This window comes from Protopterus annectens, chromosome 10.part0 (assembly GCF_019279795.1).
Source record: "Protopterus annectens isolate FY-2018-M chromosome 10.part0, PAN1.0, whole genome shotgun sequence".
Taxonomy (NCBI): domain Eukaryota; kingdom Metazoa; phylum Chordata; order Ceratodontiformes; family Protopteridae; genus Protopterus; species Protopterus annectens.
The window spans coordinates 1445105812-1445124408 of NC_056744.1; the positions used below are offsets into that span (position 1 = coordinate 1445105812).

The 18597-nt window shown below is 43.4% G+C and overlaps 1 protein-coding gene across 1 annotated transcript in view; it reads left to right on the forward strand.

Annotated features, from left to right (window-relative positions):
* The window catches only part of PRPF38B (pre-mRNA processing factor 38B), a 582581-nt gene that overhangs the window by 345880 nt on the left and 218104 nt on the right, over positions 1–18597 (forward strand). Inside the window, exon 5 of the mRNA XM_044086066.1 lies at positions 17813–18030. Within this exon, the coding sequence (XP_043942001.1) occupies positions 17813–18030 (218 nt within the window). The remainder of the gene's footprint in view (positions 1–17812; positions 18031–18597) is intronic.

An 18597-nucleotide genomic window follows, 5' to 3' on the forward strand; every position in this document is an offset into this window, starting at 1 on the left:
TAGACAAAGGATACAGGTTCCATTTCCACACATTGCCAAAAAGAAAAGGAATGCCAGACCTGCCACCAAATCAGAAGGCAGAAGCTTTGAAGCAAATTACCAAATTAATACAAATGAAAGCCATAGAAAAGGTACCTCTTTCAGAACAAGGCCAAGGATTTTACTGCAGATTATTCCTTGTTCCAAAAAAAGAAAAGCAATGGAGGCCTATTCTCGACTTGTCCGCACTGAATACTTACCTCATTGTGCCAAAATTCAAAATGCTGACTCTACAGCAACTTCTTCCCATGATGGGCAAGGAGTCTTGGCTGGTGACTCTAGATCTCAAGGAGGCATACCTGCATGTCCCTATTTGACTAAGTTGCAGAAGACACCTCAGATTTCTTGCAGGATCAGAGCATTATCAATTCTCAGCATTGCCCTTTGGCTTATCTACTGCGCCCAGAGTATTCACGAAATGCCTGGCATCAGTAATTGCACACTGCAGACTTCAGGGAATTCAAATCTACCCATATCTGGACGACTGCTTATACAAGCGGACAACAAGAAAATTTTGCTGAAGGACTTGGACTATGCCATCCACCTACTACAGGTCTTGGGATACACAGTCAACATCCAAAAATCAAGACTTGTTCCATCCCAAAGAATAACCTTTTTGGGTGCGGATCTAGACACAACCACCCAAATGGCCTTTCTCACAGAAGAAAAACAAAAACAACTTCCGGATTACTTCAAGAATCTGACAAGACAAACTCAGCTGACTGCAAGGAAAATCCTGCAGGCCCTGGGTTACATGGCATCCTGCATACGTCTGATTCCACAAGCCAGGCTGCATATGAGAAAATTGCAATGGTACCTAAGGAGTGTATGGACTCGGCACAGTCACAGCTTAGAAACTTTGATCCCACTCATTCCTTGCCTTCAAAAGGAATTCCTGTGGTGGGCTCAAGCCTGCCAGTCGAATAGAGGGTTGCCTTTCAGCAAACCAAGAGCAAACCAAACCATCACCATGGACGCTTCAGACCGAGGTTGGGGAGCACACATGGAGGACAAATGTCTCCAAGGGTTATGGTCTCAGAGAGCTGCGCATGCACATAAACCAAAAGGAAATGCTGGCAGTGATGCACGCAATCGAGGCCTTCAAACCTTTCCTTCATCAAGGCCACCTGCTCATAAGGACAGACAACACCACAGTTATGTGGTACATAAACAAGCAAGGAGGCACACATTCCTACCCTCTATGCAGACTGGCCATGAATCTATGGGAACTTTGCTTGAAACTCAATATACAACTGCAGTCCCAGTTCGTGCCAGGGAAAGACAATACACTGGCAGACAGCTTAAGCAGAACTACCATGGATGCACACGAATGGTTGCTGCACCCAGACATCTTCTTACTCGTAACACAATCATGGGGAAGGCCGGAGATAGATCTGTTCGCTTCACCCCACAATCATCAACTGAAGACATTCTGCTCAAGGACAATACCACCCACAAGCATGGAAAGTGGACTCTCTCTCTTTCAGCTGGAAAGCTCTAAAAGTCTGTGCTTTCCCACCACTCCCATTAATGTCCAAGGTTTTACTGAAGATCAGGGCGGAGCAGCCAAGAGTGATTCTGATAGCTCCAGACTGGCCAAGGCAGCACTGGTACCCACTGTTAAAGAGCATGACACAGACGAAACCGTGGCCTCTCCCCCTATGGCCACTAATACTGACGCAGAACAATTTCAAGACTCTGCATCCCAACCTGAAAACCTTGCAGCTAACTGCCTGGAGAATACCATGACTCCTCCTCAGAATAGCTTATCCCAGAGAGTGAAGGACATCATTATGGAAGCTCGCCGGCCTTCCACAAGGAAGGCATATTCAGCAAAATGGAAAAGATTTCTCACTTGGAACACAACAAAAGGCCTAGATGTGACAGTGATGGGCATGGCACATATACTGGAATACTTGGCAGAATTGTTCCACAATGGCCTGTCTTATTCTTCCATTAAGATACATGCCTCAGCAATTTCAGCAGAATACAATGTTAATCCACCTGTCTTCTCGCATCCTCTATTAAGACAGTTTCTGAGCGGAATCAAAAACATCAATCCTCCAAGGAAACCACCTTTACCTACTTGGGACCTTAACTTTGTGCTGGAAAAACTAACACTTCCTCCCTTTGAACCAGCAGCATCGGCGGATCTACAGTTTCTGTCTTGGAAAACTGCATTCCTTCTGGCCATAACTTCAGCAAGAAGAGTATCTGAGTTACAAGCTTTAATGGCAGTGCAGCCATTTCTTATTTTCCATCAAGACAGAGTTTCATTGAGAACCAATCCTACTTTTATGCCAAAGGTGGTATCCAGGCTATCCTTGAACCAAGCAATTCACTTGCCTACATTCTTCCCAAATCCACAAAATAAAAGGGGAGAAACTTCTACACACTCTGGACATACACAGACAATTACGCTACTATTTGGACAGAACTAAAAGTTACAGAAAGACTGACCAATTGTTTGTAGCATATGCTGCTGGGGCACAAGGAAAAGCAATTTCAAAACAGACAATTTCAAAATGGATAGGAAATTGCATTCATTTTTGTTACTCCTTTCATGGAAAGACTGTGCCTGCAAACATTAGGCCTCATTCCAACGAGAGCCACAGCCACCACCACAGCCTTCCTAAGAGGGGTGGCTACCAAGGACATTTTAGAAGCTGCTACATGGAGCTCCGTGCATACATTTGCCAAGCATTACAATTTACCTTTATACTCCAGATCCAGAGCAGGTTTTGCTACAGCAGTCCTGCAGGGTATCTTAAGTACACCATCCTTTTCTTAGTACCTCCACCCCCAGATTGGCTATGGTATATTCTACCCATATGTGATGACTGCAGATGCCTCCTTGAAGGACATAGTACAGTTTTGTACCTACCATAAATGTAGATGTCCGATAGGTATGCATCTGCAGTCAGGTTTACTCTTCCTCCTTCCCCTCTGTGGTATTCCTAGGGTGCTTACCCCTCTATTAGCTAGCTGGGGGAATCTATTATGGTGTATTTGTTTGTATATATATGTATATATTTTTGCATATGTTTGGAATTTTATTGCATTTCTCCAAATTTAGCCATCCTAGAGGGCACCTGGCATCTGGGGCATGAAAAACTGAGGAAAATGGCGTCTGCTGATGCTTTTATACCCCAGACGCTCTGACGTCGGGGAAAGTGCGACATCAGCCGAGGCCAGACCCAGACTTCGGAATCCGGCCGGCCGAAGGGCTGCCTGAGGCAGGACAACCCATATGTGATGACTGCAGATGCATACCTATCGGACATCTACATTTATGGTAGGTACAAAACTGTACTTTACAGGCTCTGTCATTAGAAGACATGCTTGGTTAAAAGAGCATAAATTACCAGATCATGTTAAAACAAAATTATTGGATGCACCTTTGCAGCAGGATGTGTTATTTGGAGTTAAGGCAGAAGAGGTATTAAAGAAAATGGAGGATAAGGCAAAATCTGTGCAAACTGTGAATGATTTCTTACAGGTTCAGCCTCCTAGATTTAGCAGAAACTGGACAACTAAGAATTGGTCCTTTCCAATTACAGACAGACCTCAAAGGGGAAGATACAGACGTCCAAGAGGTAGAGGTCAAACACAAGGTCCTTATAGGCCTCGACAATGGGTTGCATCAGGCCAGAAAGAAAGGGAAGACAGGCCCCAACCATATAAAAAGCAGCTCCAATGACTTCCCATTACAGCTGCCAAATAAATCCTTCTTGGCAGCCCCCTTGGGAGGTAAACTGGCACTCTTCTGCCACAATTGGCAAAGGATCACCAAAGACAAATGGGTTCTCAACATTGTATTTCAAGGTTACAGGTTCCACTTTCACACTCTGCCAAGGTTAAAAGGAATGCCAAATCTGCCACCAAATCAATGGGCAGAGGCTCAAAAACAAATTACAGCACTCATGGATATGAGAGCTATTCAAAAGGTACCATCACAGGAGCAAGGACAGGGATTCTACTCAAGACTTTTTCTGGTACCCAGAAAGGACAAAGCCTGGAGGCCCATTCTGGATCTATCATCTCTAAACACTTACCTGCATGTTCCGAAATTCAAAATGTTGACATTACAGCAGCTTCTTCCCATGCTGGACAAGAAAGCTTGGCTCGTGACTTTGGACCTCAGAGGCATACCTGCATTTCCCTATCAGGCAAAACTGCAGAAGATACCTCCGATTCATAGCTGGTTCAATGCACTACCAATTCTCTGCACTTCCCTTTGGCTTATCTACTGCGCCCAGGGTCTTCAGAAAGTGCCTGGTACCAGTATGCATTTTGCAGACGGAAAGGAATTCAAATTTATCCGTACCTGGACGACTGCCTGATTCAAGCAGAGAGCAAGGACATTCTTCTAAAGCATCTGGCATTTGTAAAAAAATTACTAAGTTGCCTGGGGTACACAGTAAACGAAAAGAAATCAAAACTAGTGCCCTCACAAGAGATTATATTCCTGGGTGCCAGCTTGAACACAACGGCCCAGATGGCTTATCTCACGCCAGAAAAGCAAACACAACTGACTCAATACTTTCAATTGATCGCAACAAAGACCCAACTCCCTGCAAAAAAAATTCTGCAGGCCTTGGGTTACATCGCATCCTGCATACTACTAATTCCATATGCCAAACTGCATATGAGGGAACTACAATGTTACCTAAAGAATGTATGGTCTCAACACTGTCAATGTTTGGAAACCATTATACCACTAATCTCATGCCTTCAACAGGAGTTTCAATGGTGGGCTCAAGCTTGTCACCTCAACAAGGGACGGCCTTTTACACAACCCACAGCCAGGCAAACACTGACAAATGCATCAGATTACGCCTGGGGGGCACACATGGCAGGCAAATGTATTCAGGGCATGTGGCCCGCAGAACAAAGGCATCTTCACATCAATCAGAAAGAGATGCTAGCTGTACAAAATGCCCTTGTAGCTTTCAGGGACCTGCTGCATCCAGGACAACTACTGATAGACAGACAACACCACAGTTGTGTGGTACATAAGCAAGGGGGCACTCACTCCTACCCCCTATGCAGACAAGCCATGACCTTGTGGAACACAGCTATAAACCTTCAAGTTCATCTGCAAGCACAATTCCTGCCAGGAGAGAAAAACGCACTGGCAGACGACTTAAGCAGAAACATCATGGATCCCCACGAATGGGAATTAAATCCAGAAATATTCGGAATGATAACACAGAAATGGTGGAGCCCGGACATAGATCTGTTTGCATCCCCAATAAACTGCCAGCTACAAAAATTCTGCACAAGGAGTTACCATCCACAAGCATGGAAAGTGGATGCCTTCTCATTCAGCTGGGAGAACCTACAATTATAACCTTTCCCACCACTACCTCTCCTGCCAAAGGTACTCATAAAAGCCAGGCAAGAAGAGCCAAAGATGATCCTGATTACACCAGACTGGTCACGCCAGCACTGGTACCCAATCTTAAGGAGCTTAGCACAAGAACCACCCTGGATTTTGCCTCAAATCCCACATCTGCTGACGCAGCACAACAATCAAGTACTACACAGCCAGCTAAAGACCTTAAACCTAGCTGCATGGAAGATTCCTTAGTCAAGCAAGCAATGCCTCTCTCCAAAGCTGTTATGGATGTCGTTCTGGAGGCCAGAAGGCCAAGTACCAGGAAAGCCTATTCGGATAAATGGAAGAGATTCTGTGCCTGGAACCAAGCTCACAGCCTTGACCCTCTTGTCCCAAACATTCCTCGGATACTACAATACTTAACTGAGATGCTGGACAAAGGCCCCTCCTTCTCATCCATCAAGATCCACGCCTCTGCCATCTCTGCTCATTACAACATGGATCCACCAATTTTCTCTAATACTCTGTTAAAACAGTACCTCAGAGGGGCTAAAAACATAAGACCACCCCTAGAGCACCTACTCCAACTTGGGACCTCAACTTTGTTTTGGCAAAACTAACTTTACCTCCTTTTGAGCCAGCTAACAGCAGAATTAAAATATATCTCTTGGAAAACTGCTCTGTTCCTGGCAATAACATCAGCACGAAGAGTTTCAGAATTACAGGCACTAATGGCAGTGGAACCTTTCCTCATTTTCCACCAGGACAAGGGTGTCTTTAAGAACTAACCCTACGTTTATGCCAAAGGTGGTATCCAGTGTGGCTGTAAACCAAACTAATCACCTGCCAACTTTTTATCCTAAGCCACAGAATAAAGGGGAGACTACTGCACTCTTTGGACATTCACAGGCAGTTACGCTTCTACTTGGACAAAACCAAAGCTTTCAGAAAATCTGAGCAATTATTGGTAGCCTATGCTGCAGGAGCACAGAGAAAAGCCATTTCAAAACAGACTATTTCAAAATGGGTAGGACATTGCATACATTTCTGCTACACATACCATGGAAAACCTGTACCTAGCAGCATTTGATCTCACTCCACCAGGGCAACAGCCACTTCAACTGCCTACCTCAGGGGAGTACCTACCAAGGATATTTTGGAAGCAGCAACTTGGAGTTCTGTACATACCTTCACCAAGCATTACCATCTGCCTCTATACTCTAAGTCCAGAGCTGACTTCGCCACTGCAGTACTGCAGGGCCTTATAGCCACCCCTAATGCCTTATAGAACCAGCTACCCTACCTCAGCTTTGGGATTCTACCCAAGTGTAATGACTGCAGCAGTGTAACACGATGAACATAGTACAGTTTTGTACCTACCGTAAATGTAGATGTTTGAGTGTATACACTGCTGTGCAGTCCAGGTTACCCTCCCTCCTTCCCCTCTTACTGGCTGGTAAGTACCTATGTCTTCTACCCTTATGGGGAGTATTTGCTGGTAGCTGTAAGTTTTTTGCTTTTCTTATGTATGTTTCATTAGCAATTGGAATTGTCTACCTATTTGGAGGCACCTGACATCTGGGGCAAGAAAAACTGAAGAAAATTGCGTCGGCTGCATCTTATATACCCCTGTCGCACTGACGTCGGGGAGGAGGCGACAGCAACCGACGCCGGGCCAAGACTTTGGAACTCAGGCCGACTGGGGAACCGCCTGACGGCAGGATAACCGAAGTGTAATGACTGCAGCAGTGTATACACTCGAACATCTACATTTATGGTAGGTACAAAACTGTACTTTCCAAAATTCAAAATGTTGAGACTGCAGCAGCTCCTGCCCATGCTGGGCAGGAAGGCTTGGCTGGTAACTTTGGATCTAAAAGAGGCATACCTGCATATTTCAATCAGACAATCTTGCAGAAGATACCTCAGATTCATAGCTGGCTCAATGCATTACCAATTCTCTGCACTGCCCTATGGCTTATCTACTGCACCCAGGGTCTTCACAAAATGCCTGGCACCAGTAATTGCATTTTTCAGACAAAGAGGAATTCAAATATATTCTTACTTGGGCGATTGCCTTATTCAAGCAGAGAACAAGGACATTATGCTAAAGCATCTGGCATTTGTAAAAAGATTACTAATTTGCCTAGGTTACACAGTAAACGAAAAGAAATCAAAACTAGTACCCTCTCAAGAGATAATATTCCTGGGTGTAAGCTTAAATACAACTGCCCAGATTGCTTATCTCACGCCAGACAAAGGCAACTGACTTCTTACTTTAAAATGTTGGCAACAAAGACCCAGTTATCTGCAAGAAAAATTCTGCAGGCTTTGGGCTTCATGGCAACCTGCATTATGCTAATTCCATATGCCAGACTGCATATGAGGAAACTACAATGGTATCTAAAAAGTGTTTGGACTCAGCATTGTCACAGCCTGGAAACATTAATTACCCTCATTCCTTGCCTACAACAGGAGTTTCGATGGTGGGCACAAGCCTGTTGCCTCAACAAGGGACAGCCATTCACCCTACCCACAGCCAGGCAGTCAATAACAACAGATGCATCAGATTATGCCTGGGGGGGCCCACATGGCAGGAAAATGTATTCAGGGCACATGGCCCTCAGGCCAAAGGCATCTTCATATCAATCAAAAAGAATTGCTAGCTGTTCAGAATGCCCTGACAGCTTTCAAGGATCTACTCCATCCAGGACAACTACTGATAAGGACGGACAATACTACAGTCATGTGGTACATAAACAAGCAGGGAGGCACATTCCAACCCCCTCTGCAGACAAGCCATGACTTTGTGGGACACAGCATTGACTTATCAAGTACACCTGCAATTGCACAATTCCTGCCAGGAAAGAAAAATACACTGGCAGAAGAACCAAGCAGAAACCTCAGGGATCCCCACGAGTGGAAACTGGATCCACAAGTCTTCAGCATGATAATAAAGAAATGGGGATGCCCAGACATAGATGTTTGCCTCCCCTCACAACTGCCAACTACAGGAATTTTGAACAAGGACTTATCACAAGCAAGCATGGAAAGTGGATGCTCTTATCATTCAGCTGGAAAACCCTAACAGTATATGCCTTTCCTCCTCTGCCTCTCCTCCCCAAGGTACTCCTAAAGGTCAGACAAGAGAAGCCAAAAATGATTCTTAATGCTCCAGACTGGCCCCGCCAGCACTGGTACCCAATCCTAAAGAGCTTATCTCGAGGCCCAGCCTGGACATTGCCTCTAATTCCTCACTTACTGACCCAACGAAACAATCGGATCCTGCACAGCCAACTCAGAACCCTAAATCTGGCAGCATGGCGGATAATCTTGCCATTCAGAACACACCTCTCTAAAGCACTGATGGATGTTATTTTGGAGGCCAGGAGGCCCAGTACCAGAAAATCGTAAGCAGAAAAATGGAAAAGATTTTGTGCTTGGAACCAGGCACAAGGAATTGACACATTTGTACCAAATATTCCTCAGATTTTACAATACCTAACTGAGATGCTGGACAAAGGCCTATCCTTTTCATCAATTAAAATCCATGCCTCTGCCATTTCAGCTCATTACAATATGGAACCACCAATTTTTTCACATCCGTTGCTAAGACAGTACCTCAGAGGGGCCAAAAACATAAGACCTCCAAGGAGAGCACCAATACCTGCATGGGACCTCAGTTATGTCTTGTAAGAACTCGCACCACTGCCTTTTGAGCCAGCCAATACAGCTGAAATAAACTTCTTATCTTGGAAAACAGCTCTGCACCTAGCAATAACCTCTGCAAGACTAGTCTCAGAGTTACAGGCATTCAGACTGTGGAACCTTTTTCCATCCAGACAGGGTTTCTCTGAGGACGAACCTGACATTTATGCCCAAGGTAATGTCCAGTGTGGCCCTTAACCAAACCATTCATTTGCCTACTTTTTATCCAAACCCACAGAATAAAGGTGAGAGACTCCTGCATTCTTTGGACATACACAGACAGCTACACTTCTACTTGGACAGAACTAAAGCTTTCAGAAAGACTGAGCAGCTCTTAGTGGCATGTGCTGCAGGATCACAAGGAAAAGCTATCTCAAAGCAGACTATTTCAAAATGGATAGGCCACTGCATTCGTTTCTGCTATTCACAACATGGCAGATCAGTGCCTAAGGGCATTAGGCCACATTCAACCAGAGCAGCAGCCACTTCAGCAGCCTTCCTCAGAGGAGTACCAACCAAAGACATTTTAGAGGCTGCAACTTGGAGTTCAGTGCATAATTTTACCAAGCACTACCACTTACCTCTCTACTCTAAATCAAGAGCAGATTTTGCCATTGCAGTTCTGCAGGGCCTCATAGCTTCTCCTAATCCTATTTAGCCCAGCCACCCATCCTCAGCTTTGGGATTCAACCCAAGAGTAATGACTGCAACAGTGAAACACGATGAACATAGTACAGTTGTGCACCTACCATAAATGTAGATGTTCGAGTGTATTCACTGTTACAGTCCAGGTTACCCACCCACCATCCCCCTTTTCTTTGCTGGGACTTATCTGTACTTCTCTATCCTATACAACCTATGTGGTGTATTTGCTTTTAGATGAAGGAAATGTTATTTTTGTGCATGCATACTTATTGACATAATTTTCAGCCTTTCAATTTGGGGGCACCTGACATCTGAGGCAAGAAAAACTGAAGAAAATGGCATCGGCTGCATCTTTTTTACCCCTGGTGCACTGACGTCAGGGAAGAGGCGACAGCAACCGACGCCGGACCTAGACTTTGGAATTCAGGCCAACTGCGGGTAGCCTGCCAGCAGGATAACCCAAGTGTAATGACTGCAACAGTGAATACACTCTAACATCTACATTTATGGTAGGTACACAACTGTACTTTGGCAAGTGCCGGTTGGCCAACTCCTGAAATTTTCGTTTTTGAGTTTCAGAACTGAAGTCTTCAACTAAGTACCCCATTGGGGAAACTTTTTCTTGCTCCTTAGCGATGTCAGTAAAAGTTAATAATTGCATTAATTGTGGAAAGCAAATACCTCATAAAGATTTTCATTCGTACTGTATTCCTTGCCTAGGCCCTGACCACGACGTACCGTGCCGTCGGTTTTGTGCTTTATTTAATCAGTGCACTATCCGTTGACTGTATATTTTCACCTCTAAATATTTCGGTTCTCTGTTTAATTATCCAGAAATGTCGTCGGTTAGCCATCCGACTACCGGGATTCCGAAAAAAAACGCAAGGATAAAGACGGAGACATGCAGCTGAGGTCCAAAACTGCCGATGACACTTCTCCTAAGCCAGTCGCCAGTTCGCCGGTACTCAGTGAGGCACTTTCGCAGCCCATGATACCCGCTACATCTGATTTGCAGGCCTCTACTGAGACCCATTCGGAGTCCTGTATGCCGCGAGATGCTTCAACTATGGAACCTGCAGATGTCTCTACCTTGGATGGGTCCGGAGCCGCTGTGCAGGCATAGACTTCTGAGGGTGTGTTCAGGCCTACGGACTTGCATATTAAACCGACACCTCCTTCTTCCTTTAGGCCTAAATCTCGTACCATGCCCAAAAAAAAAAAAAAAGACGCCCAGGCCGCATGCTCAGACTTCTGTGCCTAAAAAACAAATGATAAAAATGGCTGAAGATCTTATAACTCTAATCGGGGGAAGCCAGCCTCCCCCTTCTAAGAGACCTAGGACTGAAGTTGTTTATGAATTTTCTGACCAGGATTCTGACTTTTCTGATTCTTCTAATGATCTGGATTTGCCCTTATCTGTTTACGAGGATTTTGATGCAGAGGACTCTATTCCCTCTGCTTCCCCTCTGGAGGATTTTTCTTTTGATGAAACCTTACCTACTCTAAGGGAGCATTTCCACTGGGAAAGCCAGGATTTTTCTGATTCAAAAAAGAGGCTTAGGGATTTCTTACTCCTGCCTCAGCAATAGGCCTTTAGCTATTCCTCCTGTACTAGACATTGTTGATGATGCTTTTTCAGAATCTAGTTTGGCCCCTGATTCTTTGCCTCCTGCTCCCAGAAAACCTGACAGATATTACAGGGTCCCTGACTCGCACATGTTCCTTTTTAAAAATCCTATTGCAGATCCAGAGACTATTTCACAGGGACCCAAGGGCTTTAAGGCATCTACTGCTAAAAATCCTACCCCTTCTGATAGAGACACCAGGGCGCTGGAAAGATGGGGTAAGAAGGCTTACATTTCTGCAACCTTGGCCATTAGGGCTTTAAACTGCCAGTTTCATATGTTTAAGTATCAACGTGTTATTGGATTGCTTAAACAGAAAATTATGTTGATTCCTGACTGTGCAGAAAATAAAGAATTACAGGATTTAATGCATTCTGCTGAGCAGGTTGGAAAACATACTTTGCAATGTGGATTTGAGTCTTTAGAGGCCTCTTGCAGGGCTGCTGTTACTGGTTCTGTGCTCTGAAGGCATTACCTGATCATGTTAAAGCTAAATTGTTGGATGCTCCCTTAAATCAGGACTGCTTCTTTGGCAACAAGGCTGAGGAAGTTCTTAAAAAGATGGAAGATTAAGCTAAATCTATGCAAACTGTTAAAGATTTCTTACAAGTTCAACCTCCTAGATTTAGTAGGCACTTGGCCCTCTAAGAATTGGTCCTTTCCAGCCTCTTCAAGATCTTCTCAAGCCAAACCCAGACATAGCAGAAACCCCAGGTTTCAGTCCCAGGGGACACACAAGACTAAGCAGTGGGGGGTTTCCGCACCCAAATCAGGGAGTAGTAAGACTCCCCTATGGAAAACAGTTTCAATGACTTGCTTCTAAAACTTCCAAGCACTTCCCAACTGAATGCTCTTTTAGGCAGAAAGATTGGTCTGCAGGCCAAAAACTGGGAACTCATTACCCAGGACAAATGTTTTTTAATAGTGTCCCAAGGATACAGATTCCACTTCCACACCTTACCAAACACCAAGCGGGTGGCCAGATCTACCCCCAAATCAGTGGGCAGAGGCCCAAAATCAAGTACTCTCTCTCTTAAGCATGGGGGCTATTCAGTTGGTACCAGAAGCGGAAAAGAGACAAGGGTTCTATTCAAGACTTTTCCTGGTATCCAGAAAAGGCAATACATGGCATACTATCCTGGACCTTTCTACTCTAAATACCTTTCTGGTGATTCCAAAATTCAAGATGCTGACTCTTCACCAGCTGCTTCCTATGCTAGGCAAAGATGCATGGTTGGCAACACTAGATTTAAAAGAAGCATAGCTGCACATCCCTATTGGGGAGTCTTGCAGAAGATACTTGCGCTTCAAAGCAGGCTACATGCACTGTCAGTTCTCTGCACTGCCCTTTGGCTTATCTACTGCGCCCAGGGTATTCACAAAGTGCCTAGCTCCAGTCATTGCATTCTGCAGGCAAAGAAATATTCAAATTTACCCATATCTGGACGATTGTCTAATTCAGGCAGAAAGCCAGGACATACTTTTGAATCATCTGGCCTTTGTTCAAAGAGTACTGACTTGTCTGGGGTCCACCATAAACAAAAAGAAGTCATACCTGGTACCGTGTCAACAAATTATATTCCTGGGAGCAAGCTTGCATACAATGTCCCAGATGGCGTTCCTTGCGCCAGAGAAACGGATTCTTTTGACAACCTACTTCAAAAAAGTGGCCACAAAAACCCAGTTGTCTGCAAGGCAAATACTGCTAGCCTCAGGGTTCATGGCCTCCTGCATTCTTCTAATTCCATATGCAATGCTGCATATGAGGAAACTGCAATGGTATCTCAAAAGCCTATGGTGTCAACATTCACAGGATGTAGAAGCAATGATTCCTATCATACCTTGCCTAAGCCTAGAGTTCCTTTGGTGGGCAGAAGCCTGCCACCAAAATAGTGGACTACCATTCACACTACCCCCTGCCGCCCAAACCTTAACAGACTCATCAGACTATGCACTGGGGGCCCACCTGGCAGGGAAGTGCATTCAGGGCAAATGGAACCCAAGTCAAATGCACCTGCATATCAATCAAAAAGAAATGTTAGCTGTACAGAATGCTCTGACAGCCTTCAAGGACCACATTATTCCAGAACAATTTGGACAACACCGGTACATAAACAAGTGGGGGGGGGGTACACATTCTTACCCCCTCTGCAGACTAGCCATGGCTTTGTGGAACACAGGCCTGAGCTATCAAGTACATTTACAAGCTCAATTCCTGCCTGGAAAACTAAATACACTGGCAGACGGACTAAGCAGAAACCCCATGGACCCACACTAGTGGAAACTGAAACCAACGATTTTCAACATGTTGACAAGCAAATGGGGGAGCCCAGATATAGACTTGTTCGCCTCCCCCCAAAATCATCAGTTGAACAAATTCTGCACAAGGACTCCCAACAAACAAGCTTGGAAAGTGGATGCTATCAGTTTATGCTTTTCCTCTTCTGCCTCTGCTATCCAAAATACTACTAAAGATCAAACAAGACAAACCAAGGACTATTTTGATTGCACCAGACTGGCCACGCCAACACTGGTAACCCCCTCTTGCGCAGTGTGTCACTGTGGGCCCCATGGCACCTGCCTCAGATTCCTACTCTGTCTCAGCAGGAGAACCAAATTCTACACCCTCAACTTCAAACACTGAGTCTAGCAGCCTGGCTAATTACATAACTTCTCCTTTACCATCCCTCAGTAAACCAGTGATGGATATCATTTTAGAGGCAAGGAAGCCTAGTACCTGAAAGTCTTGCGCGGAAAAATGGAAAAGATTCTGTGCCTGGAACCAAGCTCAAGGGATGATCACAACAGTGCCTAATTTACCTCAGATTTTGCAATACTTAACTGAGATTCTTCACAAGGGCCTGTCTTCATCAAAATTCACGCCTCAGCCATCTCAGCTCATTATAACACAGAACCACCCCTCTTCTCTCATCCACTGCTTAAGCAGTTCCTCAGAGGGGCCAAAAATCTACAACCACCCAGGAGAGCTCCTACTCCAGCCTGGGACCTCAACTTTGTATTGGAAAAGTTCACCCTTCTTCCTTTCGAGCCAGCTGCCACTGCAGACTTGAAATTCCTTTCTTGGAAAACAGCTTTCCTTTTAGCAATCACTTCAGCAAGAAGGGTATCTGAATTACAGGCCCTCATGGCAGTGGAGCCTTTCGTCATCTTTCATGCGGAGAGGGTGTCCCTCAGGACCGATCCTTCATGCCCAAGGTGGTTTCCCAGTGTGGCCCTTATTCAGTCCATTCATTTGCCAACCTTCTTTCGTAATCCACAGAACAAAGGGGAATGGATTCTGCACTCCTTAGACGTGCACAGACAACTTGGATTCTACTTAGAATTAAACCTCAAAGGAAATCTGATCATCTGCTTGTGGCTGCTTGTGGCATTTGCTGCAGGGACAGAGGAGAAGGCTATTTCAAAGCAAGCCATTTCCAAACGGATAGGCCATTGCATTCATTTCTGCTACAAACACCATGGAAAACCTATCCCACAGGGGATCAGACCCCATTCTACCAGGGCTTCATCTACCTCTACAGCCTTTCTCAGAGGCGGCCCTACCAGGGACATCCTAGAAGCTGCTACCTGGAGTTCTGTACATACTTTCACCAAGCATTACCATATGCCAATTTTCTCTAAATCCAGAGCTGGCTTTGCCACTGCAATTTTGCAGGGCCTTTTAGCTAATCCTAATTCTATTTAAATTCCTCCTCCCAACCATAGCTTTGGGAATCTACCCAAAAGTGATGACTGCAGCAGTGAAACACGAACATAGTACAGTTGTGTACACGTACCAGAAATGTAGATGTTAGAGGGTTGCAGTCCTGGTTACCCTCCAGCCCCCCCCCCCCTTTTTTTTTTTTGGATATACCTCTACTTTCCTTTGCTATCTGCAAAAGCTTTTTGGTATATTTGTTTTTTTTTTTTTTTTTGTTGGAGATATAACCTTGTATATTTATAGATTTAATTGCTTCCCATTAAGCGGGCATCTGACATCTGGGGCAAGAAAAACTGATGTAATGGCGTCGGCTGCATGATGCCCCTGATGACCTGACATCATGGAAGAAGGGACAGCAATTGACGCAGGACCCAAGACTTTGTTAATCAGGCCAACTGAGGGCTACTGCAAGCAGATAACCCAAAAGTGATGACTGCAACAGTGAATACACTTAAACATCTACATTTATGGTAAGTGTACACAGCTGTACTTTACTCAATATTTAGTGGCAGACTAGTGGGTTGAGAGGTTAGGTCCACATTTTTAGAAAGACACCAAGTCCCAGCTACTGTGTGGTATGTTGCCCCTTAGTATGAGTGTTAGAGAAAACTGTAAGGCTCATTCCCCCTCCTAAGTCATCTGATAAGCTGCTAATGTGTCTGCCCCCATAAATTTATTGTAGTACGACTGAACCCACACACACACACGCGCGCGCGCGCACACACACACTTCTTCCACAGTACACAAATACTCACTTTTTTGTTCATATATTTCTTTATTGGGTTGTCAAGACGAGACAAAATTGAGGTTTAGCAGTGTTTTTTAAACTGTAGTTAGGCAGATGTGTTTAAAACTGGTGGCTGAGTATGTACTAATTTGACTAGGGAATTATTTGTTCAAGGTTTTATACACCTTAATTAGAAATCATTTGTTGTAGGTTTTATAGTTTTAATGTGGTGTGTTCTGTGTAATTTTTATGTTTGTTACAAAAGTTTGTAAATTATAATCTGTAGTATTTGCTTTCCACACACTGTTCATATGTTTTTGTGGTATGTGCTACTCTGCTTGGATTTTGATCCACTTTTCCAGGAAAAATGGCACCATCCGTGTTGTAGATGTGTATACTCCCCCATGTGAACTTATAAAATTATTTAGCAAGTTTGGTTCCTTTGTATGGTTTCAATTAATTTTAACTGATTTTTCTGTAAATACAACTGTTTCCCATATGTGGCTTAATGCAGCGACTGCTTTGGCGCTCTTGCACTTGTTGGCTCCCTCTTACAAGTTGCAGTTGTTTTCTAGAGTTATACTATGGGCAGTCATTGCTGTCTGTGAAGTTTTCAAGGCAAAAGGGGGAAACGGAAGTAGGTAGTGAGTTCTTTCTTCCATACATGCATGTACTCCTACCTACAGACAAGTTCGAGTCCTCAATGTAATTAATGTGCATCTTTAGAATGTGGGAGGAAACTGGAACACACTGGGAAACCAGCTTGAGCACAGGGAGGACATGCAGACTCTGCACAAAAGGGACTTCAGCAGAGAACCGAGCTGGTGAACCCTTTGCTGTGAGGAGGTGACACTACCCTTTGCACCATTATGAAACCCTGGTGTTGCTACTTAATACTAAAAGCAAGAAATGAAGTTTGACATTGCCTAAAACTAATTTTATTATGTATTGCACATTAATTGGTGTCTAATGGTTTGAAGTCCGCGTAAACATTTAAAGATTGGATTTCAGTTTAATTTTTTACCAACAGCAATTCCGCATTGATATAGTCCAAAAGTTTGAATAATGGACTTCATGGTGTTTGTTCTGTTTAAACCTAGAGTGCAGTGTTTCATGCCTGTCTACCAACATTGATTTTTACAGTGTATGAGATTAAATGAAAATGTTTTGTAAATCTGCATTTTAAGCAAATCCGCACTTTATTTAGATCATTGTGCATTACTTAATTTTGGTTAATATGTGAGTGGAAGTGGTTTTACTTTTTGCTTTCTGTATGGTTAACATATGTTACTTTTCCTTGTGTGCTTGCGCTATAGGTTTGGGACTGACAATAGCTGACTAACTTGTCCTGAGCTGTGAGCGGGCATAACAAGAAGGCATTCATGCGGTAATGACCCTTTTGAGAGACGATGGGCATCTTGGATTATGCATTTTCCAATTATTTTTTGTTTTAATTGTATGCATTTATAAATTTTGAAACCTCACTGCTTCATGGCAGTTGGTTTGCTATTGCTTTCACAAATCATTTTTATAACCTTGAATAGTATTTTTATTTCAGATACTAATTTGAAACATGGTAGCAAGTTAGACCAAAGACTTTAACTTAGTGTAAGAGTTATATTGGGTCTTTCCTGAATAAGGGCCATAGGCTCAGTGGGATCTACCCTGTAAATTGAAATATGTAAAATTTCACATATTGACTTGTTTAGCCAGGGTCACATTATGACCTGATAGCTGGTCACTGTATTTGCATGCTAGTATTTATACGTATTTAACATTTACTTTAAGAAAATACTGTTGGTTATAGTCTCTTTTTAACAAAACATTTTAATTAATAATTCAGAATAAGGTCTAACAATAGTAATACGGTATAATGTTACATTAAAATTGCAGACTGTTTTTTATTTTATTTTATTTTTTTAATTTTCTGAATGAGTTTGTAAGAAAAATAAATTGTAGTGGGAAAGCTAAATTTAAATGTTTTTTTTTTTGTTTGTTTTATTAAGGAAATGGATGTGAAAGCAGGAGGCGGCTGTGTAATGACCATTGGGGAGATGCTTCGATCTTTTCTTACCAAGCTTGAATGGTTTTCTACATTATTTCCAAGAATTCCTGTACCAGTACAGAAAAACATTGATACACTGCTTAAGAGTCGACCAAGAAGTGTAGCAAAAAAGGATGGGCCTGAAGAAACAGACCGCCATACAGAACGTAGACGTTCAAGGTTAAGTAAATTTTAGTAATAAGGAATGGAGCTGCAGTTTGTTTACCAGGAGATACCAGATTAGTTGTCACCTTATTCAGTTGAAACCCTGTTCTGGAACTGTGCATCAAAGAGTAATGGAAAGCCAAGCCTGCAAAAAGTTGAAAAATATATACTCATTTTTGTCTTAAGTGGCAGCTGTCATTTGATATGCTCATTCCAGTCTTCTGCCTAAAATGTACTATAGTAACAGTGCATTTAGTGTGATTTTTGTGATCATTCTGGCCCCCACTTACCTCCATTCAGCCTTTTCCTACATCTAAGTCTTGTTTTTCTTTGGGTAGTGTTTATCTGTGAGAGTGTCGTTTTTGAAGTAAAATATAAAAAAACAAAAATCATCAGAATACTGGTAGGTTAATTACATCAGTAAGAAAAATAGGATACTTTCAGATTATGCTGCTATCAGAATTAATGTTACTATACTTTTGTGTCACTTCTTACTCAACACCACTACACTCATATCAATAAAGATATGGCTAGTTGGATCTTATCTTGTTTAATACATTACTCTGAGCATCCTTTGTCTGT